Source organism: Psammomys obesus, unplaced genomic scaffold (genome assembly GCF_907164565.1).
Source record: "Psammomys obesus unplaced genomic scaffold, mPsaObe1.curated_primary_1811, whole genome shotgun sequence".
Taxonomy (NCBI): domain Eukaryota; kingdom Metazoa; phylum Chordata; class Mammalia; order Rodentia; family Muridae; genus Psammomys; species Psammomys obesus.
Genome location: NW_026590062.1, coordinates 55,529 through 83,474, shown reverse-complemented (window position 1 = coordinate 83,474; position 27,946 = coordinate 55,529). Strand labels below are relative to the sequence as shown.

The 27,946-nt window shown below is 41.2% G+C and overlaps 2 protein-coding genes across 3 annotated transcripts in view; one reads left to right on the top strand and one right to left on the bottom strand.

Annotated features, from left to right (window-relative positions):
* Pgam5 (PGAM family member 5, mitochondrial serine/threonine protein phosphatase) overlaps positions 1-18,233 on the top strand; it is a 29,611-nt gene extending 11,378 nt beyond the window's left edge. Inside the window, exons 6-7 of the transcript XR_008720001.1 lie at positions 17,491-17,551; positions 18,100-18,233. The gene's annotated coding sequence lies outside the window, so the exon portion shown is untranslated. The remainder of the gene's footprint in view (positions 1-17,490; positions 17,552-18,099) is intronic.
* Ankle2 (ankyrin repeat and LEM domain containing 2) lies at positions 20-27,815 on the bottom strand. 2 transcript variants are annotated; one of them, XM_055606050.1, is made up of 13 exons: positions 27,400-27,815; positions 23,175-23,624; positions 20,674-20,880; positions 19,106-19,299; positions 18,822-19,010; positions 14,631-14,753; positions 12,258-12,324; positions 8,861-9,033; positions 7,433-7,539; positions 6,581-6,771; positions 3,644-4,268; positions 2,886-3,017; positions 20-2,516 (listed from the first exon to the last, which is right to left on the bottom strand). In XM_055606050.1, the coding sequence occupies exons 1-13, from the start codon at positions 27,584-27,586 to the stop codon at positions 2,306-2,308; spliced, it is 2,856 nt and encodes a 951-aa protein (XP_055462025.1). In that variant the 5' UTR covers positions 27,587-27,815; the 3' UTR covers positions 20-2,305. The 2 variants fall into 2 exon arrangements, with proteins under 2 accessions (XP_055462025.1, XP_055462024.1); XM_055606049.1 differs by having other exon boundaries at positions 21-2,516; positions 19,106-19,302.
* Positions 27,816-27,946: the final 131 nt, after the last annotated feature.

Below are 27,946 nucleotides of genomic sequence, written 5' to 3'. Positions count from 1 at the left end.
TATCAACTGTGTTAGAATAAGCCAGAATCCAACAAGTAAACTTATCCAGTTTACTTGTTGTCCCATCCAGGCAAGATAGTAAGAGCACTAGCTATTCTTCCAAAGGTCCAGAGTTCAATTACCAGCAACCACATTGTGGCTCACAACCATCTAGGAGAGCTGGTGCCCTCTTCTGGTGAGCAATTGTACATGCAGGCAGAACACTGTATACATGATAAATTTAAAAAAAATCTCACAAACATCAATATTATCCTCAAATTAATGTATTTTACCATGAATACTGCTTACAGTTTTACTAAAAGAGGATTCTGTCCAGATAACAATTAAGTGATCTTTCTGAAAGCACTGTGTAGAAATGATTTATTAAATAGGGTTTATGACATAGAATCACCAGGTGTTACTAACAGGTATCATACCCTTCATAACTAGTGGAAAAATAGTCCAAAGATGGCTTAAAGTTTAAAATGAGCTAGCAAGATGGCTCAGTAGGTAAAACTGTCAAGTCCAATGACCTGAGTTGGATCCCTGAGATCTACATGGTATAAGAATTGACTCCCAAAAGTTTCCTTAAATGTCATTAAAAAATAAGATTAAAAAAACAAAAGTGTGAAGCTAGGGCAAAGCTAGTGCTTTGATATTTTTATTTGCATATGGATACCCCCCCGAGAAAAAAAAAAAAACAAAAAAACCCACAAAACAACAAAAACACAGGACAAAATGGTAAGACTTTAGAGAAAACAAGATCACAGCTGAATATAATGATTTTGGTTTCTTTTGAGAACAAAGATAATCTCTTTGGAATTGATTTTAGGTCACTATATTAGCTGTCTTGTACTTTGATCTCATCTGCTTACACAGGGAATGAAACACTCCAGATAATAAACTTTGAATCCAAAGTTCTCAATCTCAATTTTAATATTTCTGACCTATTTTTTATTGCATTAAAATAAGCTTAAACCCTAAACATTTGAATTCCAGGATTTTTATCTTATTATTATTATTTTGGCTTTTTGAGACAGGTCTATGTAGTTTTGGCTGGCATAGGGCTCACTGTGTAGACCAGGCTGACCTCAAACTCACGAATCCCCCTGCTCCTGCCTCCAAAGTGCTAGGATTAAAGGCTGTGCCACCACTCGTGACTGAAATTTTAATGAACAAAAGAGAATCTAGCACTCATTTACAATTGTGAAATCTCAAAAATCTAAATTTAGGAAAATTAAAAATGACTCACAAAAGGCACCGAAGTTGGCAAAATCAGTGGCATATAGTTTTTCATTGGGATTAAGCACTACAAGTGTCCATAGAACACTACTGGCTTTGTGCAAGCAGTGGTTATCCAAGTCTCACTTTCAGCAAGGTAGTTTTATCTTGGTACCTCAAGATGTTTCGTACCACTTTGTATACATCTTTTGAGGCTAGTGCCAAGGGGTAGGCGAAAGTAAACATCGTAAGCAACTGAAATGAACTCAAAATCTCGAGTTCTAAACTGTAGTGTAATGCTCTTTAAATGAATTCTAAAATGAGATTCACACATGTAGTCATGCTCAGTGAAGTCTCAGGATAACATTTAAGACTGCAGAACAACCTTTAGATTACTTATTACACCAACAACTAAGTAAAAGCACATGGAAATACTGAAAAATATGTTTTTGTTTGTTTGTTACTGCTGGTGAGTTTTCAATTACTGGCATGATTCCCAATGGCTTTAACTTTGCCATCCAAGTTTTTTTTTTTTTCCCTTCAAATTTCTGGCAGTGTTATGAGCATTGTTACTGAAGACTGAGATAACCAAGGCCCATTTGCTTCTCTACCACCTGCTTTCTCACTGTTGGAACAGTTAGGACGAAGTAACACATTTTTGCCATTGCATATTAGAAAGCTGCCCCCCTCTACTCCCAAAAGAAAGAGACAACACACAGTGTATGTGTTATAGGAACAGTGGGTGTGCATGCAGGCATTACAGAGCTGCTGCTAATGCCCAATTAGAGCAATGCCTCACTTGTCTATCAGCTGCCTCTGCATCTTTGTTCCATTCCAAAACTAGACTTTTCCATTTGAAAAGTGTGAATCATTACTACAGCCGCAATTTTCAAACAACTTGTATCTGAGTTTGCTTTCATTAACTTTTTCCAAAATAGCAGACATTGAAATTATATTCAGAACATTGTATTTTCTAAAATTCTGGTACCCTCAAAGTGAGGATTAAGAATACATTCTTTCATGGAATTTTTACCAATAAACACATTACCCTTCTTTTAAAAACAAAGAAGTAAATGAACCCCAGGAGTGAGTATACTGGCTGGCTCTACAGAGCTGCAAGTCGGGCCACGTGTGCCACCCTTTGAAAGTGGCTCCCATGGGCTGGACTGTAGCGTCCGGGGCTGTGCAGGCCAGAGGAGGAAGTGGTGTGGCCAAGCTTACTGGGGCTGCAACCAGCTGGACTGCATCGTCCTGAGCAGCAACCAAGATCCAACAGCTCAGTTGTGAACTTCCCTTTCAGTGCAGGACTTGGCCAACTACACAAACCAAAGAGAGATTTGTTACCACAGAAAGGCATATCTATAGAGTATAGATTTAAGAACAGAACAGATACATGGGCATGACACCTATTTTACAGAGAGGAAATACTTCTATATCACAAATCTAAAGACTTTACATACAACACCCATGTTGCTCCAGCTATACTGCCAGCCCTGGTGGGGTGTGCGAGGAGCAAGCCTGGCCTACTTTTCCACTCACTAGATAACTGCCATTGTGATAACAACTACATGGAACACAGGCCAGGCTTGCAATGAGGAACTGCACAGTTTAGTTTTGTGACTATGAGAAAGTCACCCATGCGTGATAACCCTGTCAGTCTCTGCACTCTAATGTTCTGACCGTACCTCTGTCTGTCTGAGGGTGAGTAGCACAGGACAGTTCTTTTCCACCTGTGGACAGCTGGGTACAGATCAGGGTCAATATTCGCATACTCAAGAGCTGCTAAAACATCTCGATCTAGTTTTGATGGCTCTTCTCTAGAATGCAGAACAGAAAAGATATAAGAAAAAGCAGAAACACTAAATAAAAACAAAGACTTTTAAGGTCTTATTGTATGTTTTAACTCAAGAACCAATCTAGCAGTTAAAGGGTCCTTGCTGGTCTTACAGAGGACTGAAGTTTGGCTCTTAGTATGCATGTTGGAAGGCTTACATGCACAAAATAAAATAAGTGAGCTGGGCATGGTGGCACTCGCCTGGGATCCCAGGACTCTGGGTGCAGAGGCAGATCTCGGTGAGTCTGAGGCCAGCCTGGTCTACAAAGCAAGTCCAGGACTGCCAAGGCTACACAGAGAAACCCTGCCTCAAAAAAACTAAAACAAACAAACAAAAAAAGAATCTGGGCTGAGCATATAAACCACCAAATCACCTGTGTTTCAGAAAGCTTAGGCTAGAAATGGCAACGTGATATGCAGGGCCAGGGTTGGCCAAGTAAGTACTGTAGGAGAGTTTAAAGACCTCTTTAAGATAGCAGTTATGGGATGGATTAAATCATTCTGCTGGTACATCATTATTGACACTGGATTAGCACAGTCCATATAGAAGACCCCAGGGATTTTCAAAACTACACACTCATTACAGTACTACAAGGATCTTTAACTTACCCAGAAAGGAAGAGCCTCTTGGTGGAATCTCCCTTGGTAGATGAGAACACAGGTTCCAGACCAGCCTGAATCCCAAGTTGGGGACTGCTGGGGCCCAAAGACATTTCAGCCATTGCCTCTGATACCTCACTGTTGGTCCTGACTTGGTTATTTTCAAGTCTCGCTACCACAGGAGGAGATGCCAGCAAGTCACTTCCTACCACATCCTTTCTTGAAGCTAGTATCTCATCCTGTAGTTTCCTATTTTTATTTGGTGTCTCAAAAAGGCTGTCTCCTAGACTGTACAAATTCATTTTATCAAACTCTAGAGTCAGACTAGAAACAGGAAGGGTTTCCTCTCCACTGCTGGCCTCTAGTTCCCTTCCACCTGTGGTCCTGTTGTTCAGAGGGTTACAAAACCCATTTTTGCTGTTATGGGGGCAAGATCCAACTGAGGCTTCTCCAGGGTCCACCTTGTGTCCCAAGGAAAAGGAACCACATTCAGAGGTTTGGGATTTATCGATTGTGGGCTGACTCTGACTCGGAACTGTATTTTGCTGGTCTTTAATCTCTTCCAAGCTAATGTCGTCATCTCCATCTAGAAATGCTCCCACAGAGATGGAATTGCTGTACTTCTTTCCACTGCCTGTGAGGGAAACAAGCAGCATATTAATGTGCAGGATGGAACTGGAAGGAGCCTTCAAGCAACATAAACCCTACAACTCAAGCACGAAATGACTACTTCAAAACAGGTTAGGTTTTAAGAAAAGGGCGCTGTGGCCAGTTTCCCACAAACTGGCTTGAAAAGGCTCTAGAAAGACTATGTAGAAGCCCATGAAAACTGCTTCATGTCTCTACTCTGCAAATGAAATACACCAACCACTTGAGAGTAACACTGTAGTTGCATGCATGAGACTCTTTAACATTAACTCAGTGCTTACAGTCTCATAAAACCATAGGTTCAGAGTATAAAAAGATACATTCTGGCACTGACTCCCAGCCTGGTGCAGCTTTTTCTACGGTCCATGTGCACAGCCTTCATTCAAGCATTATTCTCCATATTTAAGGTTGTTTCTTAGACTTTTATTTAGTATTATGTATGTATATGTACATGTACATAATATGGGTCACCAGGCTCCTTTGGCAACTGTCTCTATCTGGTATGCCATCTCAAGGAACCAGTTTGTTTCTTTTTTAATGGTGTATGTCATATTTCCCCTCCTTCTCCACATTGTTCCAGGAAATTTAATTTGCAAAGTAAATATAGGTCAATAGTTCAATTTTAATTTATAAAGTTTTAAATTACATTTATGTTAACGTCTATCTTGGGGGACCCAAAGCTCTAATTATTATAAAGTTTCTACTTGACTTTAAAACTTCTGATCCTTTCTCCACCTCTTAAATGTTAACATTATAGGTACTGATACACTCAGCTAAAATTCACTATCCGTAGTTTCATTCACTTTAACATTTCAGTATTATTTCTGATTCGATGACAGCTTTTCTGAGGTAAGGGTAAAGTGGTGCTAGACCAATAGTAAACCTAAGCCACTTCTCCAGGGAGGATAGTGCTCTGTTTTGCAAGAACAGAAGTAGAAGGGGGAGGATATATATAGTGAAGGCTCTTATCTCTCACAGCTTCACAGCTCTTTTCCAGTGTACTCTAAAATTTACTAGTTTGTTTCATTTTAGTTTTTTTTTTTAATTACAAAAATGATATATGCTAGTTGTAAAACAGCTGGAAAACTTTCAAGTGAAATGCAACTCTAATGCTATAATCACCTTAATATTTGGAAAATTAATATTATATAAATATATTTAACATACAGTTTTCTTCCCCATTAACTATTTGCATTCTTTTACATTTTTCATTATAATTGTTTACACCATTCACTCTCTACAGAATAATCTTACTCTTTATATTATTTTTGTTTGTTTTTTGAGACAGGGTTTCTCTGTCCTGGAAGCACTCTGTAGATCAGGCTGGCCTCAAACTTACAGAGATTCACCGGCTTCTGCCTCCCAAAGTGCTGGGATTACAGGCAGGAGCCACCATTCCCGCTGAGATACATGTTTTTACTTCTTTTAAAGACTGTTTTCTCAAGCTACTCATGGTGGCAAACACCTTTAATCCCTGTAGTTGGGGAGGCAGAGGCAGGCGGATCTCTGTGAGTTCGAGGCCAGCCTGGCCTATAAATCGAGGCCAGGACAGCCAAGTCTACACAGATAAACCCTGTCTCGAAAGACAAAAGGAATGTTTTTCTTTTCCCATTTCACTTTAGGAATATTTTTGCCCTTTTCCTTATTACATTAAAAACTTTAATACCCGCCCCCCCCCCTTCCAGTGCTGGGACTGAACCTATGCTTTGCTCATGGTAAGTACATGTTCTACCACTAAGTTATAACACAATTAACTAATAACACTAATTTTACCTTCTTTAATGGTGTTGGTGAGTTGTTTTTTATGTTTTTTGTTTTTTTTTTTTTTTTGCATTCAGAATTAACCTTTTCTTCAATTAACTTGCTTTTTACTCAAGGCACTCTATACCACAAATGGCTGATAAAATACAGTACCCAGTATTCTGAAACCTGTGTTTCTTGTCCTGTTTTTCTGACATTACACAGTTATGTTCAAGTATAAAGTATCTACAGGTCAGGAATAAAGCCAAAAGCACCAGACCGCTTGCCAGGATACCACAGTTTTCATTTAATACACTTTGCTTGTTGTGATTCTGAGTTTTTATATACTATTCCATGTGTATAACACATTTCATATACCTGGATATACACATGGGTGTTCAGACACACAGTTTGCTGTGATGTCTTGATTTTGTTTGTTTAACACAACTATATACACATTTTCTAACATCAGCTTGAGAAAAGAACTGTTTTTATAGTAAAAACACATAAAGAAAGAAAAGAGAAACCTACAGACACCTCAGACCTACACTTGCTTACCAAAACTCAAGGCTCTGTTCTGAAGGCAGCCTTCATTTTTTCCTAGTTCTTGTTGAGCCTTTTTGCTTATTTCCTGCTGGACAAGGTACTCTTCTAGTCTTTGCAAGCCTTCCTGGGAAGACAGATCAACAAAACATCCCAGAAATTCCCAGTATTCAACCCAGGGATAACCCAGCTCATGAGCTAGCTCCCTGTAAGAAATAAAACACAATTAACCAGTTGAGAAAACAGAAAAATAAATAAATAAATAAATGAATAAATAACAAAAACAAACAAACAAAAAACCCAAAAACCTGACTACACAGAAAATATCACTTAATCTTTGAAGTGCCAAAACTCTGTAATTTTGCTCCAAACTTGGGACATTTTTTAGTGCTCTCCTAATGGTTAAGACTGCAGTGTCAAAAAAAAAAAAGACTGCAGTGTTCTTTGAGGAGTTAGCCTATAACATAGTAAGTGACTCTCACTCATGGAAAAAGCTCAGTGTACAATCATACCAACTTCACAGAGGATCTTGGATCGCACAGCTCTTTTCCAGTGTACTCTAAAATTTACTAGTTTGTTTTATTTTATTTTGGTTTTCTTTTAATTACAAAAATGATATATGCTAGTTGCCTCCCAGAGTCACAACACAAAGTCTCCTAATACATGCTTTGGTTAAGTACATAAAACTTTAGAGGTCTATGGCAGGTTCAAACTGGGCACATTGAAAAAAGGCTCTAAAAGCTTCCAGTAATTCCTTCTGGGAGCTGTTACATTTTACCATACATAACTCATATTTTTTTAATCATCCATCCACAACCACACAGCACACTTTGCTCAGCGGCTTGTTGGTCATGGTCCTATGAATACCTTCCGACTCTCTCAGTGCCTCGTTCTGGGTCAGACTTTCTGATGCTGTGGAAGAAGCCTGCTTTTTTTCGAGGTGGAGTTTTCCAGAGCTTTCGAAAATCTTCTGCCTGCAAGAAAAAGTTTCAAGATAGGCTGTTTCATGCAGCTCACCTAAAACTTAGAATCCACCAGTACCACAGATTCAATGGATTTCTATCACCTTACAGATTCTACAGTCATTTTTACATATAGCCAAGAGACCTCATGGGATCTGGGGAAAGTAGAGTTGGTTGTGTGATTTTTCCTAGGTATATCTTTGTTTATAACTCTTCAAGAAAAGTGATATAAGGGAGAGCTGCCTTTCTTTACTGGCTCACGTTGGGGGTCAGATCTGGCCCAGGATGGCCCAAGTATGAGGCCTCAACCTAAGGAGAACAGGTACTGTCTACCTGCTCCCATTTTCCCTTACATACGAAAGAAAAGCTGATGCCGATCTCTCATGAATAATCCTTTTTGAAAATTTATGCTTAATGTAGCTCATTATCAGACTGACGTATCACCTACTATGCTAACGAGGCACATAATGCAGCTCATTTGATCCCAATTTATCACATCATTTTGGAAACATTTCTATTTTTTGTTTAAGTGTTCTGCCTGCATATGTGCCTACAGCCCAGAAGAGGGCACCAGATCTCATTATAGATGGTCATGAGCCACCATGTGGTTGCTGGTAATTGAAGGCAGGACCTCTGAAAGAGTAACCAGTGCTCTTTACCTCTGAGCTATCTCTCCAGCCTGAACATTTGCACTCTCGGAAATTATTTAGAAAGTTGTTTTGTGATAAGATCTCACTATATAGCCCAAGCTTGCTTTCAAATTGTGATATTCTTGTCTCAGCCTATAAGAAGCTGAAATTATAGCATGTGCAACCATGACCAGCTTATTAAGATCATCAGTGAGATATTTCACTGCTGAAAGCTGTCAATTATAAATCTGGCATAAAAGCACGTAGAATCTGTAACCCAGGAACTCCATCATAATAAACTTCCTGACCACCTCGTGTGTGAGTAGAGCTGTGGCCTCAAAAAGAGACAGGTGCTGACAGGAACTCAGGAACATGAGGGAAGGTATAGGAGTTTCAAGTATTGGAAGCTCAGTCTGGAATTTGAATTTGCAAATATGGAGCTGTCTAAATCACAATGGACTGGTAGGGAACAAAAAGGAAACATTCCTTGCCCAGGAAAACATTACTGTTTTGGGAGGTCTGGGCTTCCAATACACCTTCCCTGGCCACATCAACAACAAAACACTTCAAGGCCTCATTACTACTTCATCAGAGGTGGTCTCAGATAAAGACGACCTTAGGCTTCCATGAGAACAAGTTGGAGCACCGAACCCTAAAATGTAGACATAGTCAGGAGAGCCAGGACCTCCTGACTGGCCTCTCACCTTGGATGGACTCAGAGGTCCCACAAAAGCTCTCAGTGTCATCACAGGATCTCTGGGGCTACTTCGACAGTGGTCAGCATTAGAGGCTTCAGCTCTCTTGTCTGAGGACCATAGCTCCCCAATGACAGGAGAAGAAGTATCTTCTGCTCTCAGAAGTGGCACATAGTAGTGACCTGAAGAGGATATAAATGTCAGTACAGGCTTCTACTTATCTAGTCTGAGTCAGAGTCTGGGAGAACATCAACGAAAACAGTAACAGAAGATACCAAGCAATTGGTCCCTCAGTTGTGCCAGCAACTAAGTGAGCCTCATCTCCATTCTTTACTAAAGAAGTTTTTTCCCCTGAGCCTTGTTTGCACAATGGAGACAATGACATACCTGACAAGGCCTTGCAATTACTAATAAAGATGCATACTTATGGTATTGAAGTTTTTATATCTACATGAGCTGTCAATAGTATGTTTGTAAAGAGATGAACTATGACCAAACAAGTCAATAAGATTCAGAGCTATCCCATATTGCCTCTACTCAATTTGCAATTTCCTGTTTTGTTCAATGATTTCCCAATGTTATTTCACCAAAACTTAAAATCTAGAAGGCACCATGTCCAATGTGTTACTACTTCTAGGCAATATTACTTTAAAAGTTAAAAGTTAAAAGTTAAAAGTTAAAAGTTCTGGAGCCAAACTACCTTTTTATTTCTCCTAATATAATCCAAAGACCCCCATCATCTCTCTTATACACACAAACACACACACATTTTCTTTCTTACATACTCTTTCTTACACACTCTTTCACACACACATAAACACATATACACCTCAACTGTATGTATGCACACCACATGCACATACATATATGTACACAAAACATTTATGCATGTACAATAAATTTTTTTTTTAAATAGAAAAATGGTTGGGCACGGTGGTGCATGCCTTTAATCCCAGCACTCCGGAGGCAGAGCCAGGCCATTTTCTCTGAGTTTGAGGCCAGCCTGGTCTACAGAGAGTTCTAGGTCAGCCAGGACTATATAGTGTGACCCTGTCTCAAAACAAAGAAATCAACCAGGGAAATGTATTTAACATTTCAGTATCTGAGACCGTGACTGATATACATACCTATGAGATTTTTGTAAACGAAGATTTCTATCACCTCCCCATTTCATCATTTCACGGATTTTGAAATAATGGCTGTCTTTTGGAAAGTATACAACCAAAGTCAGGTAAAACCTATGTATTCATAAAATACTGTTTACTTTTCTTTTGAATATTTAAGTCCTTTAAAATTTTGGAGAAAGAGAGACAGACAGACACACATACACACACACACAGTGAGAGAGAGCATGCGCACACAGTGAGGATGGAACCTAGGGCTTTGTATACTAAAATGTTCCAGGAATATACTTTACCACTGAAAGATGTTAAAGTTTATATATAAAGGGCTGTGAAATATATCAGAAGTAGAGGTATCCGGCATGATGCTCGAGGCCCTGAGTTCAATCCCCAGCACTTTGGAGGACAACACAACACTGTGTCAACAAAGCTAGATTCATGTCCTCAGTGGTCTTGTGTCTAGCTTTTTGATCCTGTTCATTTCCTCAAAATGTTGTGTTTTCTCCCTCTATCTATGCAAGTTTGGGTTTCTTGTGGATGATAGAGCAGCATGCAGCAATGTATCACTTCTGCAATATGCTCCCTGAAGCATTAAGTCTAGAATGTGAAAGCTGTTGCAAGATGAACATTGAAGCTCTTGCCTGAGTTTTAATGACTCTCAGCAGGAAACAGGGAAGTGTGCAAAACTCCACAAGGCTAAGTTTCAACAAGGAACATGGATGTAGAAGTACCGTGTGTACCCCAGAAAAAAGCTACGTGACCAGATCTTAGCAGTGATCAAGTAATATGAGCACAATTAAAAGTTCCACCACAAAGTAACCAATTGCATATTAAGGTATTTCAGGCAGTTTAGTTTAATTGTGTTCTGTAATATAACTGGAGTGTCCAACAAATGCCAGATAGCCCAAGAGACATCTCTGCCACCTCCACCACACACTGGGATTCATGGGTGCATTAGCAGAAAGGACTGGAAGAGATTAGAGTATAATTAAGAAGCCAGATAATCTTAAATTGGAAGTTAGTACCCATTTCTACAAAATATCTGACCTGAGAAAATACCCAGAGACACTGTGCCAGACCATAGCCATGAGTATATTCAGCTTAGAAGGAAAAGAAGGCAAAACAGAGGCCAGAGAACTCCAATTTTACTCAGCAGAAACAACAAACTGTGTAGAGACAGAGGGAAAAGTACTAATACATCTTCTGAGATGCACTGAAAACAACACTAGGAAAGTCCCTTCTGAGACTAACCATTTCTCCATAGCTGAAACCCACAGACCAGAAGAAAGGAAAGGAGAGAAGTGTAACAGCCTCCAGACCTTAGCACAACTGAGGGAAGTACCAGGCCATAAAACTCAGAACATAGACAGCACCACCTGCCAATATGAAAACAAAGCCCAATCCATCCAATACCATAGTGCTGGGGAAGTCTCTAAATATACTAACCTTGATTTTTTGGCTTCTGTAGTTCTTCAGGCTAACTGTACTGGCTAACTGAAATATATCAACCAAAGATATGGTTTTTTTGTGCTTAAAAGCTCACCCTGAGAAAGACTTGGGGCTACACTGGGATCCTGAACACCCAGTGAAGCTGCTGGCAGGCTAATATTTTCTTTTGGCTTAAACATATCTCAAAGTAGTTTTCTCTGGTGAATACTCTATAACAGATGGAGAGAGGAAAAGAAAGAGGGTCATAGGGGAAAGTGGGGAGGAGATGGGATAGAGGAGGGAATAGGAGAGGAAGAGATGGAATGAAGGAGAGAGAATGAGTATGAAAGAACATATCTCCACAATCTAGTAGGATAATGCCTCTTATGGGGTCCCAGTTTGAAAGACTAAGCTGAGCTAGACAGCCTCAGAGGAGCAGAAGAGGAAGGCAGACCCAAAATACAACATCTTGGAAACAAACCAAAAAACAAAAGCCAAATAACCACTCAAACAAGGCGCTCTGGGGCTTTAGCCCTCTCTAGTAGGAAGTTATCAGGAAACTGGCCTCAGAGATGGAGTAAGTCCCTGAACAGCAATCACGTAAAAGACACTCTAAAATTAAAACAAGAATGGGTAGTATGAAATCAGGAAAGGAGGTGTAGTATTCAGGAAAAATAATGGATAATTTAAGTTCATAGCACAATTTTATGAACTTCGAGGGGAGTTCTTAGCACAGTTTTTTTCAGAACCTGGGGAAGCGATAAACCTCTGCTGTGCTGCCCCAGGTCTGCTCACACTCTTATCCAGGGGTCTCTTGCAAAGGGCCTTTCATGCCAGGCATTGAGTATACAACTCACCCATTAAGTATTCTCTAATCCTTTCTTTCAGCTCTACAGATTTGCTTTTGCTTCTTTCACAAATTACCTATTTAAATAAAACAGACCAAGTGAGCATTCTAAGTATTACTATATTACATTTACTATTAAACAAAATCTTCTATAAATTTAAGTCTAGTAAAATTGGATAGTATCTTTAAAAATCATATTGTTATATGTGTGGCTATATATATGTTTTGCACATGTGTGGGGTAAATGCAGATGCCTCAGAGGTCAGAAGAGGGTGTTGGTTCCCCTGGAGCTGGGGTTGTAGGCAGCTATGAATCATCCAACTTGGGTGTTGGGAATAGAACTCCAGTCCTTCGTAAGACAGGGTTTTCTCTGTGTAGCCCTGGCTGTCCTCAAACTCAGAGATCCACCTGCTTCAGTCTCCCAAGTGCTGGGATTAAAGTCGTGTGCTCCACCTTGGTACTACCAAGTGTTCTTAACCACTGAGCTTATCTGTCCAGCCCTAGGATTATCTTAATGCTAAAGATTTTACAAAACGAACACTCAGAAAACCTGTGCTAGGGAACTAGAGAGATGTTTCAATAGTTAAGAGCACTAGATGAACTTTCAGAGGATTTGGGTTTAAATTTCAACATTGACACGGCAGTTTACCACTCTCTGTAATTCCAGTTTCAGGGAATCTGACCCCCTCCTCTTCTCGCCTCAACAGGCACAAGGCATGCATGTGGTACAGAGATATAATACAGGCAACACACACCCTCACACATAAAAATAAATAAGTAAATAAACAACAAACAAAAAAGAAAACCTGTGCTCAGCAGCACAGCTTATTCCAGAAAATCACTCACTCTAAAAACTCATTGGAACAAGGCAAGAAAACAGACTAGCAATATGGTAAATTTTATTTTCCTCACACAACTTTAGTTTTCCATTTTGTGCAAGGAAAAAAAAACCTTAATGTCAAGTATGAAAACATGAATATACTGAGTTTTTCAGCTGAAGGAGTTTTACAGTCTGAAAGTATACCCTCTCTATATAAAATTTTGCAGTTGGGCATATGGGCTCAAAAGAAGTACTATTTCATTTGGAACACAGATTTTTTTTATTTTTGTAGCTACTGGAATCAACTTTCTGTGCTCCTGGGTAATTACAATAGTAATAAAATGTTAGAAACAACAGAAAAGCAGTTACTTTCAAATAAAAACAGAATAAACCAACAACAAAAATCCCCATAAATTATCACCTTATAAAAGAAACTAAAATTGTGGGCTCAGTTTTAGAAGGCTTACTGACATTTGAGACACTAGGTGCTGTTCCCAACACACACAACAGTCATGAGTTTTAGGCTGGCTATCAAAAGTCATCTTATAAATACACAAATAAAACTGTATTTCTCTGTAGTAAAATTTTATTGTTTTCTTTTTTATTTCTTTCCTCCACTCCCCAGTACCAAGGCCTTGTGCATGTCAGGCAAGTTTTCTACCAACTGGGGCTATGTAGTGTTAGTAAATGTAGTAACAGCTAAGAAAGGGACCTGAGCCTAGGGAAGACACCCCCACCAAAAAAAGTGTCCTTTAGACTGAATTTTCAAAGGTAGTAGATCTAAGTTAGCTAGCAGTATATAATGCCTGATCCTTAAGTTAGTACTTTTTTTAAATTTATTTTTATTTTATGTACATTGGTGTTCTGCCTGCATGTATGTCTATGTGAAGGTGTCAGATGCCCTGGAACTGGAGTTACAGACAGTTGAGAGCTGCCATGTGGTGCTGAGGATTGAACCCAGGTCCTCTGGCAGAACAGCCAGCGCTCTTAACCACTGAGCCATCTCTCCAGCCCCAGCACTTTGGTTCTTATTAGATCCAGGTCCGTCTTTATGTCATAGGTACAATATGCACTATAGCACATTTTGTTCTACAGCTAAAGAATACAAAAAGGCTTGCTTCACTAAGCTTGAATGCAATAGTATATATGTAGGCTAGCTCCCTATCTGCTATATAATGAGCTGAACATATCAGCTGCTTTCAGCATTATAATCATCACCGTTACCACCACTATAACCATCATTCATTACCATCATGGTCACTGCTACCATCACCACCCATCATCAAGACTACCCATTTCTTTTTCTTTGAACTTGGTTGGCTAATGCTGATGGCCAGTTTCAGAAAAAATAAAATCAGCAAGACTAGGTTAGTTTCCCTCCTGGCTCTAAAAATACATGCTTTTACAGAGTACATCATGCTCGGCAGTCAGCATTCTAAATGTGTCTCACAAAGCAAACACAACTCAGTTACTTATGATTTCACCAGCTACAGTCACAGAATGCAAATCTGTATATTTTAATTTCTAACATAAGATAGTAGTTACAATTTAAAAGTTACTTACATCTTCAGGTGTTTTACCATATTTATTCTTTGGGTTTTTCACAATCAAAGGGTGTGAAGAAAGCACATTGACTACATCCACATTTCCAAATTTACAAGCAAAATGCAATGGTGTATCAAAGCCCTAGGAAAGGTGTATAAGAAGCACAATTGCTTACTCAAATTATTAACATGGATGTTCTACAGTAAAAGTATGTATTTATTTAAAACAGTGGTTTTCAACCTTCCTAAGCCTGTGACCCTTTAATACAGTTCTTCATGTGGTGACCCCAACCATAAAATTACTTTTGTTGCTACTTCATAACTGTAATTTTGCTACAGTTATGAATCATAATACAAATATGTTTGCTAATGGTCTTAGGCAATCCCTGTGAAAAGGTCATTCAACCCCCAAAGGAGTTGCGACCCACAGGTTGAAAACCACTGATTTAAAAGAAAACCACCGCATCAAGCTTGACAACCTGATTTCAGTCCCTGGGTGGAAAAAGAGAACTGTGTCCTATGACATCTAGACCCTCTCACCCCAGCACACACACTAAATAAATAAATATATAATAAAAAAAAATGTGTTTTGAGCCAGGCGTAGTAGCACAAACCTTTAATCGCAGCACTCAGTGAGGCAGAGGCAGAGGCAGGTGAGTTCAAGGCCAGCCCCGTCTACAAACTGAGTTTCCAGGACAGCCAGGGCTACATAGAGAAACCCTGTCTCAAAAAAAAAAAAAGTGTTTTGAACCCAGGTTTCACTATGTAGCCCTAGGTAGCTTGAACTCCTAATGTAGACCAGGCTGGCCTTAAACTGAGATCATGTCAGCTTCTGCCACCTGAGTGCTGGAATTAAAGTTTGAGACTATCTCAAACCATATCTAGCAATAAATTTTTTTTTAAACAAAAAGTAAAAGAGCCACAGACCTGTGTGATAACACTTGATAAGTGAAGGCAGAAAGACCAGGAATTCAAAGTCATTCTTAGCTACATAGTAGTCTGAGGCCAGCCTGGGTTACATAAGACCCTATCTCAAAGGCTGAAGACACAGCTCAGTGGTTTAAGAGTACTGCTGCTCTTCCCGAGGACCCAGGTTCAATTCCCAGCACCCACATGGCAGCTTACAACTGTTTGTAACTCCTGTTCCCAGGGATTTGACAACCTCATACAGACATGCATGCAGGCAAAGCACTACTGTACATAAAATAAAAATAATTGAAAAAAAGACTATCTCAAAAAAAAAAAAAAAAAAAAAACCCACCCCAAAAGAAAAAGGCTTCAAAAACAAAGATATTGCTTTTATACTTGGCAAAAGTACTTGGCATGCTAGCATATAGTCATTGTTTGCCAGGCCCTGAGCCTGGCACACTAACATCTGTCACTCTTTATTTGGTGTTAAGTGCCAGGTCCAAGGAGGCACTTACAATCAAAGGTATGCAGTCAACCTTAACAATTTGTGACCCAATATATAGTCATGGAACCAATGCTCTAAAAATGAGCAAGTCAGCTGGGCATGGTGGCGCTTGCCTATAAATCCAACATTTCAGATGTCAAAGCATAAACAGGACAAATTGGGCATATGGCTAATATTTAAGGTGGGACTAATCTTTTGTGACTAAGCCTTGATTCTGTAGGATCTCACTTGATATCACCAGAACTGAGCTGAAGAACATCCAACTGGTGCTCCTGGTTACAGTTGATGTAGTGTGAGGCGAGGTTAGGGATCTCCTGAAACTAGGATTGGACTTGCCCAAGAAACCTGAGAACCCCGACCAGCAGGAAGTTAAGCTAAGAAAAACTGTCCCTTCTCCCCACTAACCTTTTTTATCTCCTACCTGGTGTTGGAAGGGATTGGGGTAGAAAAGGTAGAAAGAGGCATAAGAAACTAAATAAAATAGTTTTACGCCTACAAGGGAAAGTGAAGCTACTTAAGAGGCAATGCAGAGAGAGGAGGAGGCAGTTTTATGGGGACAATAATAGAGAGACAGGTTGTAGAGAGAGGACTCAGGTGAAGACCGAATGAGCCAGAGAGAGAATTAGAAGGTGCCGGGAGATCAGAGGAGATTGCTGGAATTAGTTTGAGGCCAAGCAGAGCTGAGAGAAAAGCCAGACTGAGTAAGTCAGCTGGGAGAGAAGTTTGAGCCACAACAGCTGAGTTGATTCAGCCAACTATGAGCTCAGAAAGAACAAGAACAAGAAAACAGTAAGTCTCAGGGCTGAAAACATTCTAGGTCCAAGTTAGACTGTATGGAGATTCGAAGCTTCTAGGACTAGGCCTAGGTTAGCAGACAGAGGCAGTAAGCCTCCCAAACAACAACTGAAGAAAGTGAATAAAAGTTCATTTCACACTGGTGGAAATGTATATGAACAAGGGAGCCATGTTCCAGCCCCAGCAAGAAGAAGAACCTGGCAACTTTGGCTACATGGTTCTGGCTTTAGAATCAAGGATGCAAGGACGCGGTTGTGGAATCTTCCTCTACTGCTAAGCTGCTGAGGCCAGGCATGTGTCAGGGGTGTCCCTGCATGGAAGTCCAGAGAGGCCATTTTGGGAAGGTGAAGCCTGGAATGCCTTGGAGACCCCAAGATGTTGGAGATGCTAGAGCCATGGGATACCTGCCAAGGAAAGCTGCAGACCAGGTGTGGAACCAGCCCAACAGAGAGAAGTGTGCTGCAGTCAACAAAATTGAATCGAGCTGGAGCTCTGAAGAACACTTTGATATCAGGCACGGAGAGCCAGAGTTTGGAGTTTGCCCTACTGTTTCTCTGGTCTTATTTTGGTCCAATATTTCCTCACTATGTTCCTATCCTTCCCTTTTAGAATGGTAATGTATATTGTGTCATTTTATGTTGGAAGAATGTGATCTGCTTTTACTTTACAGGTGATTACAGTTGAGAGATTGCCATGAGTATTGGGATTCAGACCTGGAACAAGCAGCTCAGGTACCCATTTAGCCAAAGGGGACCTGGCCCCCAGGTTCACCAAGTATCCCTCAGTCCCTACCTGTTTCAGGGCATGGCTAGCATACCCTACCCTCTACCCTAAACTTTCCAGCCCAGGGGTGGGGCTTCCTCTCCCCCAGAGGCTCTTCACTATATAACCCAGTCATTTTTGGTACCTCTCTCTTCTCTCTGTGCAAGCACCTCTACCCCAATTTTCTGTCTCCCTTGCATGGTGACTTCACTGACCTCTACCTGTGAGTCAGTGAACCTGCTGGAGAGCTAACTTTGAATTTTGGACTTTTAAACAGTGTTAAGACTGCTATAGACTATGGGGATTTCTGAAGTTGGGGTAAATGAATTTTGCATTATGGCCAGGGAATGGAATATGATTGTTTGAATAGAATAGCCCCCAAAGGCTCACAGACTTGAAGTGTAGTCAGAGGAGGTCTGGCCTTGTTGGAGGAAGTATATCACTGGGGGTGGGCTTTGGGGTTTGAAAATAACTCAAGCTAGCCCCCGTGTCTTTCTTCTCTTCCTTCTGCCTGCAGACCCAGATGTAGAACTCTCAGCTACTCTCCAGCACCAGGTCTGCCTGCATGCCACCATGCTTCCCACCATGCTAACAATGAACTAAACCTTTGAACTGAAAGCAAGCCCCAATTAAATGCTGCCTGTTATAAGAGTTGCTGTGGTCATGCTGTCTTTTCACAGCGACAGAACATTAAGATGGATCAGCTGCCTGGAAGAGGTTTAGACCAACTGAGGCATCCGGAACAGACACTCTCTAATCTGCTGAGCTGTTTGCAGGCTGTGTAGTGCGTACCATGTTTCCCAGCTCTTTATAAGCTGTTACCCATGCCAGGGTGGGCCTTGGTGATCCAACTACCTTTGAGTCATTCATTTCTGCTCCTTTAAGTAATCCCTCACCATAATGCTATGAGTAACCACAATAAAATCCATTGTTTTGTTTTTTTTTTTTTTTTTTTTTTTTTCACTAAGTTAGAGGTTGGTGGTATCTGCATTTGTCAGGTATCTGCACTGTCTGTCATGATTCCCTATCTGGAGTTCCCAACATGTGTGTTGCATCTCCCCAAGAAAGGTTTTTTTATGTAACATCACCAAAACCATCCTTCTCTCTAAATCAATAAACATTCTTGTCTTCCTGTTATTCCACAAGCCTTGCATATTGATGTAGCAAAGAAAAACAAAAAATACTCCCACATATCAGGAACCCAAACTTTTATCAGACAAACTAATGAGGAATGCTTACCACTTTGTCAGGAGTATTCAGATAAAGGTCAACGATGTAAAGGATGCGTTTCTGCAGCATATCCTGGTTATCATCTGGGTACATCAGACGCATAAACTCAGGATTCTCCAGAGTCTCTAATGTCAGCTGGCACACAAAAGCCTGATTCTCTTTGGCAGCAACATGCATGACATTGTACCTACATCCTTCCTGAAAGAAGACCATTTGCTGAGCTTCATGTTTGTTAAAATACTGTCACTGGTTAAGAATTAAGTGACCAGATATGATGTTGGAAGCATACTTACTTGTACAATGGTTGGGTTGTCCCCAGAACCAATTAGATATCGGGGATTACTCCAGATAAGATCAGAAAACATGCGTCCATCCCCTTTCTCAACAGCTTTCCGCAGTGTGGCAGTGAGGTCCTGTGTACGGGGGCTTTTATAACTGTTTGCTCGTTCTTTGTTTACTGTTTCTGATTCAGCCAGACACAAACCATCTGCTATCAAGACAGAATTGAAGACACTTAATCTCACAAATATTTTCTTTTCACTTAGTCCACTGGGGTGAAGGCTGCAGCCTCGCTATAGAGATCAGCAGGTCTTGGGAGTGATAGGTAAGAAATGACAATGGTATAAAGCACATGATAATACTAAGGCAGTGCTGAATCCAATCAGATGGTTGAAGATCGAGATTAAGACCTCATTTTGGGTACTTCACCATGTAGCCCACGCTGGCCTCAAACTTACAGAGATCCATCTACATGTACCTCCTGAGTACTGGCATTAGGGCATGCACTACCATGCCTAGCCATTTAGTGTAATTTGAAGAAGTTGAGTATGGTTGTGCATACCTATAATCCAGTACTAGGATGTTAAGATAGGAGGACTATAAATTCAAAGCCACCCTGGATTAACATGATTGATACCTTGTCTTTAAAAACCCAACTGCAATACTCCCTTAGAGAAAGAGTTCCACATACAGTTTTTAAGGTTTAATCAAAACCTGATAGCTTCTTAAAACCATCTCCTGCAGGAGTACTTTCCCAAACTGAAAGAGAGACCTCAGTAAGAGAAGCATAGGTGACAGGCCCTCAAATGAAGGCCTTTGGTCCACCTCAAACAATTGTAGGGAAAAGGGATGTGAATCAAGTCAAGTGTCTCCAAACTGGCCTTTGGTTCTGAGACACAAATAGGATGTAGACAGATTTCTGGCTGCCACAGAGAGACTGATTCTTGCAGTACTGATTCTGGCTATAAACATGTTTTGTTTTGGTCCCAGGTGTGGGATGTGGGACTGATTCAGATGGTCCACAGCAGCAGACTATTCATGTGAGCTCTGAGAGGAGCTCTTTGCCAATTGCACATAGTTTAAATCTGAGGACTCTGGAGAGAGAATAAATGCCAGAGCCCAGGAAAGAGATGGTAGAAAAGAACAATGCTTCTCCTGCTTCCCCCCTTGCTGCTTCTGGTTGCTGTTGTGAGACAAGAAGATGGAGATCTCCTGAAACAAGGATTAGACTGGCTCCAAGGAACCCAGCCATCAGGAAGCAGCTAAGAAAGAACTGTACCCCTCTCCCATTAACCCTTTCTTTCTCCTATCTGGTGTTGGGGTGTTGGAAGGGATTGGGGTGGAGTAGGGAGAAAAAGATATAAGAAACACAAATAAAAGAGTTTTTCCTTATGCCCTCAAACCTTCCCAGGGTAGCCTCAAGTCCCTTTCTCTTTGGTTGTTCCATTGTAGGCACTTCAGTTCTCTACCTCTTCCTACACCAGATTTATCTCCCAGATGAAGAAATCAAGGAGCCATACATCAGGAAAGAGGACAGTAGGGTAACTGACAGTAACAACAAGACAAGTACAGCCTGGCTTACCTTTCGGTCCATCACTACTCAAGAGTGGCACTGCTTTCACGGGAGACAGTGAGGAGACAGTTTTGTTGGGAGAAGGGAAATAATCACATATTCCTCTAGCAAATTTCTCAGCATCTTCTCTTGTTGGAAAAGCTTTAAACCGGGACCCTTTGATCAATTTGACGGCTTGTAATGCTTCCTTTTTATCTTCATAAACATGAATCTTTTCTAGGTATGAAAGTAACAGGGGAAATTAAAAGATGAATAGGTTGAACCCTGTGTTAATTGTACCCAGAGTTCAGCAGTCAATTTAAATTTAACAGGTTTCTTGATTTCACCCTAATGTTCATAGTTCAGATTTTCAATCTTTTATAAAAATATTTTTTTTTGGATAAAGAAGTATGTATGTATATGTTTTTATGACTGTATGCATGTAATGTATGTGTGAGTACCCTTGGAGGCCTAAAGAGGATCAGATCCCCTGGAGCTGGGGTTATAGGTAATTTATGAACCATCTAATATATGAGCTGGGATATGCATGAAGATTATCAAGTGCTCTTAATCACTGAGCCATCATTCCACTCACTTGCCATTTTTTATCTTAATGGCATTTTTTTTGGCTCTCAAAGATAAAAAAATCACACTTGATAATATATGCGTGTGGACGACTTTTAATTCAGAACATGGCTGCTCTGGCAAGAGATCACATTTGAAGACCTTCTAGGCCTGTATGATCCAGCTGGAATAAACATACCTTCAGTCAATGAGACAGAGGCAAGAAGATCTGAGTTCAAAGCTAGCCTGGTATAGAGAAAGCAATTTCTTTCAGGTAAAGAAAAGCTTGGGGGCAGGCGTGGTGGCATATGCTTTTAACCCCAAACAATGAAGCACCCATGTTTGAAAGTGATGTCTAATTGAGTGGCAGAAACAGTGAGAAAGATTTGACAGAATAGGATATACCCAACTCAGGAGAAGACAGAGGAAAGGGAAGCTACTTAAGGGGCAATGAGAGAGAGAGAGAGAGAGAGAGAGAGAGAGAAAGAGAGAGAGAGGAGTCAGTTTTATGGGGACAGTGATAGAGAGACAGGTTGTAGGCAGAGAACTCAAGTAAAGACTGAATGAGCCAGAAGATTAGAAAAGAGTGTTGGAGTTAGTTTGAGGCAATTCAGAGAGAAAAGACAGATTAAATAAGTTAGTTGGGAGAAAGTTTGAACCAGAACAACTGAGTTGAACCAGCAGCCCAGAGCTTAGTAAGAACGAGAAAGGGTGAGGTTATTAAGCAGTAAGTCTCAGAGGCTGAAAATATTCTAGGCCTAAGTTAGATTGTACGGAGGCTAGAAGTTTCCAGGATTAGGCCTAGGCAGTAAGCCTCTGAGACAACAATTACAACAGGAGAATAAAAGTTCATTTTACATGTGTGTTTATATAAGAAATGATATCATATATACCCTATGTTAATTTCATATCCCAAGGTACTTACTAAAAATCAATTTTAAAGCCAGGTGTGGTGGTGCAAATCTGTAATCCCAGCACTCGGGAAGGCAGAGGCAGGTGGATCTCTGTGAGTTCGAGGCCAGCCTGGTCTACAGAGTAAGTCCAGGACAGCTAAGGCTACACAGAGAAACCCTGTCTCAAAAAAATCAAAACCAACCAAACAAACAACAAAAAAAGAATTTTAAATGGATTAAAGAGCTAAATAAAAACAATTAAAACTTAAAATTGTTGGATCAGATATAACGGCGTATACCTATTATTCCAATAGTCATAAGGAAAAGTCAGAGGGGTTGAGATTTGAAGCCCATCCTAGGCCATATAGCAAGATCCAGGCCTAAGCACACAGTATATGACTAAAATGAAATAGAATTACATTTTTCCTTTTATTTTTATTTTTTTAAAGAGAGGATTTCATATATTCCAGGCTAGCATCCACACAAGTGCTAGGTAATAGTTATATGTTACCATATCAGGTTTATATGGCACTGGGGATTGAACACAGGGCTCCATGAATGCTAGGTAAATGCTCTACCCACTACAACTGATCTCTAGCCCAAAACTTACACTCATTAGTACAGTTACATTTATTGACCTAAAAGCTGTTTGGGTTGTAATAAATTTAAGAAGGAGAAGAAAGATGATTAATCAGCAGTTTATAACAAATGGAAGTGAGCCAATCATCTGCAAGTCACATCTGACAGAATCCAGTTTTCCTAGTAACTAAAAGAAAAAGTATGGGCTGGAGAGATGCTCAGTGGTTAAGAGCACTGTCTACTCTTCCAGAGGTCCTGAGTTGAATTCCCAGTAACCACGTGGTGGCTCACAACCACCTATAATGGGATCTGATGCTCTCTTCTGTCATGCAGGCATACATGCAAATAAGGTGCTCATATGCATAAATAAATAAATCTTTAAAAAAAAAAGTATTCCTTAGATTAAAAAAGAAAAAAGCAGAAGGTACAATTAATCTTGGGTGATAAGATGATAGTTTCCCAGTTTGGGTGAGGAGATACTACACAGCATATTACCATTTCTCACAAGGCCATCCTCATATACTGGACATACTCCATAGTACAGAAGTGGCTCTTTAGCAGCTGTCTCTCCGGCCTTGTGGTTGTCATTCTTGGCAGAGGCACTGAAAGGTACTGGGTGGGCATTAGATGTTACAGCTTCCTCTTCTGGAGGGTTCAAGCCCACACTGTAGCCAAAATCTTTGTCTTCAGGAAAACTGGACTGCTGAGTTTGTTTCCCTTCTACAGATGCAGGACTCCTTGCAGTCACCTCACTGTGGTTGGGAAGAGAGGAAGTAAGCAATCCACCTTGCTCTAGTAAAGCCAGAGCTAATTTCTTCTCAAAAATAAATCTTGTTGTTGATGTAATAGGTCCACATTTCAATCCAGCTTTCATTACTTCTTTTCTAAGGTCATCTGGATTCAGGAGTTTCAATCGAGCCAACATGGCATCCATTGTCATTTCACCTAAGTTCAAGAAAGCAAAAATCAACTTGAACAACAGGCCTGCAGCTCAGCAGTTAAGCACATGCTTAAGTGAGTGCTCAGTTTCCTCACAGGATCATACCTTAAATACAATCTGTATTCTTATTCTAAAGCTACCCTTTTAACTTAGGTCCATACACAGAGAGCTCTTGGATTAAATTGTGTGCTAGGGCTGGGTGAACCACACCATAGTCAACTGTTTACAACAAACAGAAAGTTCTTGGATTAAAGGTGTGTGTTTGAGCTCAACCAAACCAAACAAACAGGGTTTTACAGTTCACAACTTTGGGGTTCACAATTGGATCAAATATTCTGCCACACAAAAGCTTATGGGTACAGGACAAGCTTAACTTCCTTGAGACACTTCTAGACTACTCTAGGGTGTCTATAGGCCCACCAATAATGTAGGAGAGCCATCTTCTCAGCATTCGTCAACTTCTGGGGACATCAGTATTATTTAAATCTTAGTTAATTTAAAAGGTTATGCATTAACACCTCACTTTAGGTTGAACTTTTTTCCCCCTATCAGATGGTAATGTAGAATATCTTTGTACATGAGTTAAACTGTTCTGAATAGTTTTTAATAATCCTTTATACACCTAATATGATTTCAAAATTAAAAACCAAAAACTGAAAAGAAATTTTTAGCAAAACAAGATGCTGCAAACACTGGTATTTTGGCTATATATCCTACTAGCCACATGCATTGCTCTACTTCAGTGTCTAGGTGATTTTCACTGTGATCTTCTCGAGTTTTTGGTACAGTGTTCACAGACTAAATGGATTAGTGGGCACTGTACTTATTAAAGATGCCCTTATTGTTTTGTGTGTTCCTATAAATGCAACTACAGGTGTATGTGTATGTATGCAGAAGTCAGAGAAGAGCCTCAGGTGTTAATCTTTAGGTGCCACTTTTTGTTATTCAAATATTTGCTTGTTTATTTTACATCTCCTCCCTCCTCTCCTACCAGTTCCCCTCTTCCCCTACACCTCACCCATATCAACCAGCCATGGCATATCAAGTTGCAGTAAGACTAGGCTAGGTGCCAATTTCTTAAGGGGGCAAGAGAACGTAAAACCCAAAGATGTGATGTTAGACCTACTGTCATGACAGATACATGTCCTCTCTCCACAGCCACATAAATAACCAGCATGACCCTGACCTTCCCAACCCCATTTCTTCAGCAAAAAAATGAAAAATCAATGGTTACTAAGGAAGGGTTGAGATGTACTTCAGTGGTAGAACACTTGCCCAGATGTGCCATGCCTTGTGTTTTATCCCCATCAGTAAATAAATAAATAATGAAATTGTGTTTAAGTTCTAAGTAGCAAATGAGGCTTCAGTTACCCCTAAGATAAGATGCAGTCAATAGTTTAAAATTTCATCTTCCTTCTAAAATAATTGGGGGAATTACTATTTACCTTCCACTAAGAACTAGACTTAAGAGGAAGGGGTGTCAGTGAAACATGGCTTCTGAAGAACACAGAATGAACACATACCTGGTAAGCATGGGATTATAGTCCAGGAAGATGGAGGGCTGAGAAGAGTTGTAGTAAATATAAAAAAGGTGTTGGGCTAGCTAATGTTTATTATTATCAGCCCTAAGATTATCACGGCAGTGTTATCTAACCTGCTATCACAAATAATATAACACAGACACCTGTCAGATTTTATAACTGCCTTATTAACCTTGGGCCGGGCAGATATTCCTATCTACGCTGTCTCACCATCCATCTCCCAACCCCATCCAATGCCACCCTCCTTATCCATCTCTCTTCCATTCATAATTGTTGTGACAATTAATATTTACTATTGATATATCTTCTGATAAAGTTGCTGTTAATCTTAAACAGCTGTATACCCAAATCACCACACAGAGACTGGGATTTATTTAATTAACCTAGAACACAATGTTGGGCAATAGTTAAGTCCATCCTAAACCTCCAAGCCCTCATAATTTCCTTACATTTAGATGTCCCACATTATACTTGCTTTTAGTGATATATTAGGTCCAGTCCATCTCTCCACATCGTTCCAAGATCTCTCTCCTGCCTTTGTTCTCCCAACCTCTGCCTTCTCTCTCCTCTGCCTCCTACCTTCCTGTCCTCTGGCTCTTCCCTCTCTTCCTGCTTCCTTTCCCTTGCTCAACATTGTGGCTAGTTGCTTTATTTTGGCATGTTTACACAAAGTTGAGACAGGTGATGCTTAGAAAAAGTATCACAATTATCACAATGCAATGTCTGGATTGAAACCAGAGAGTGGGGGAGAGAAATCAGCATTTCAATGAATAAGGGAAGAGTGTATACATTTCAAAAGAACAATATACCAACACATAATCTTATAAATACTTGCTTTTATTCATCTGGGCCTTTTCATGCCATCATCGAAGACCCTTCTCCAAGCTAACCCATTGTGGCATCCCTTTTTCCTCTCTTCCCGTTCACCTCTTTCCTGTGATTCTCTCTGTCCTCCAAAGCTTGAGAACCTTAGCCTAGACTACACCATTCTGCCATGCCCAGGTATAGGGGCTGTTTAATCAACCAATCAGATATGTCTTCGGCAGGTTTAGAAAACAAAGATAGGTGTAACCAGATCTTAAGGGGTAGTAACAGGCATCAGACCAACCTCCAACAGAGAAGAAAAGAACGAAGAACAAAGGTGTGGGTTCATATTAGGAGTTTCTAAAACAACCAAAAGGACTACAAGATCCTACAAAAAACTGTCAACCTTACAATGTATCTGTTAATATTTTGGCAGCCTGCTTCCGGATTGCCTAGCAACTGATGATGTCATATGTCGCCGGCCAGGTAGCCACACCTGGCAGGCGTGGTTCCGTTGCTCCTTAAAAGGATCAACCGGGCATCCCCTTCCTCTTTCCCCTATCATGTCTCATTCTCTCCTTCTCCCTCTATCTTCATCTCCATCTAATAAATCTCTTTCATATAAAATCTGCTGTGCGCATCATCGTCATTATTTAATTTGGTCCTAACAGTATCCACGAACTCTACTGAACACTCCCAGGTTTCATCTCCCGGCCCCTTCCCCAGAACTGAGACGTGCATCACCACAGCAGCACAGATGATGGTAGTAGGTAGTAGGGCTCAGTTTCCAACACTGAGTTTATTACTTTCAAAAAAAAAAAAAAATGAACCATAGCAAAGGTTATTATTATTCGTATCCTGCTAATGGCGAGGCTGAAAAACTGTAGGTGAATGACCTGCCCAAAACTGAGAAGTACCACAGCAGTAGTGGCAGAGCCAGAAGCAAATGTGACACGATTTCACTCCAGGCTGCTGCCCAAAAGTCACCTCGATCTTAAAGTGACCAGAAACCATCACCATATCTCTCCTCACCCAGATCGGACAGTTCAGCCGAAAGCAATAAACGAGAACCACATCCCTCCATTTTCCCTGTCCCTAAATCGGGAGTCACATTTAACTTCACTGTCTCATCCTATCTAACTTACTTCATTAAGCTTCACACTCAAACCACCGCCAGAACCAACTTCCCTCTCTCTTCGGCGAGTGTTCTAGTCTCCTGTTCACCCTTCTCGCAGCCCTTGGAGCTGCTCCCCGGCTCAGAAAGCCCTTCCCCTGCCAGCCTCCGCTGCGCCCCGGCAGCTGGCTCTCTCCATCTCCTCCACAGTCGCAGGAACGCTCGGATTCCGGCCAGTGGACTCTGGCTGCGGCAGGGTCCTACAGTGTCCACAGGGTGGGCAGAGCGAGGCTTCCCTCCCACTGACGGACGCTGCCTCACCTGGCTGAGTGGTCACAGCTTCAGACGGGGCGGACGGAGAGGAGAGTGTCGCGCAACGGTCCAGGTTCTGCGGTCGCTTCTCCAGCCGCCGGACCAGCCAGCGCACGGCTATGAGCAGCACCGAGGCGCCCAAAAGCTCCCAGGCAAGCGCCGCCCACTCGACTACAGCCAACCGCTGCCACAGCATCGCCGCCGCCAGCGCCGAGGCCTAGAGCGCGGCCGCCGCTGTTAGAGCCCGCGCCGCGCTCGCCTCAGGCCCCCACTAGGCCGCTCGCCTCGCTGCCGGAGCCGCGTCCACCTCAGGCTTCGGTCAGGCCGCGGGGTTACAGGAGGCGCAGCCTGCCAGGGGGAGAGGGGCCGGGCTACGTGCCGCACCCCGGCGTCTCCCGTCTCCCAACGATCAGGCCGGAACGCTTCAGGCGGCTTCGGAGGCAGCCGGGGTCCTGAGTCAGGAGAGACGCAGCCCGGCAGTGGCGCGGGCAGCAGGGCAGGGTCCTGAGTCGCGCTCGGCGCGCTGGATGCGTGCTCCGCCCCGAGTTGGTTCCTT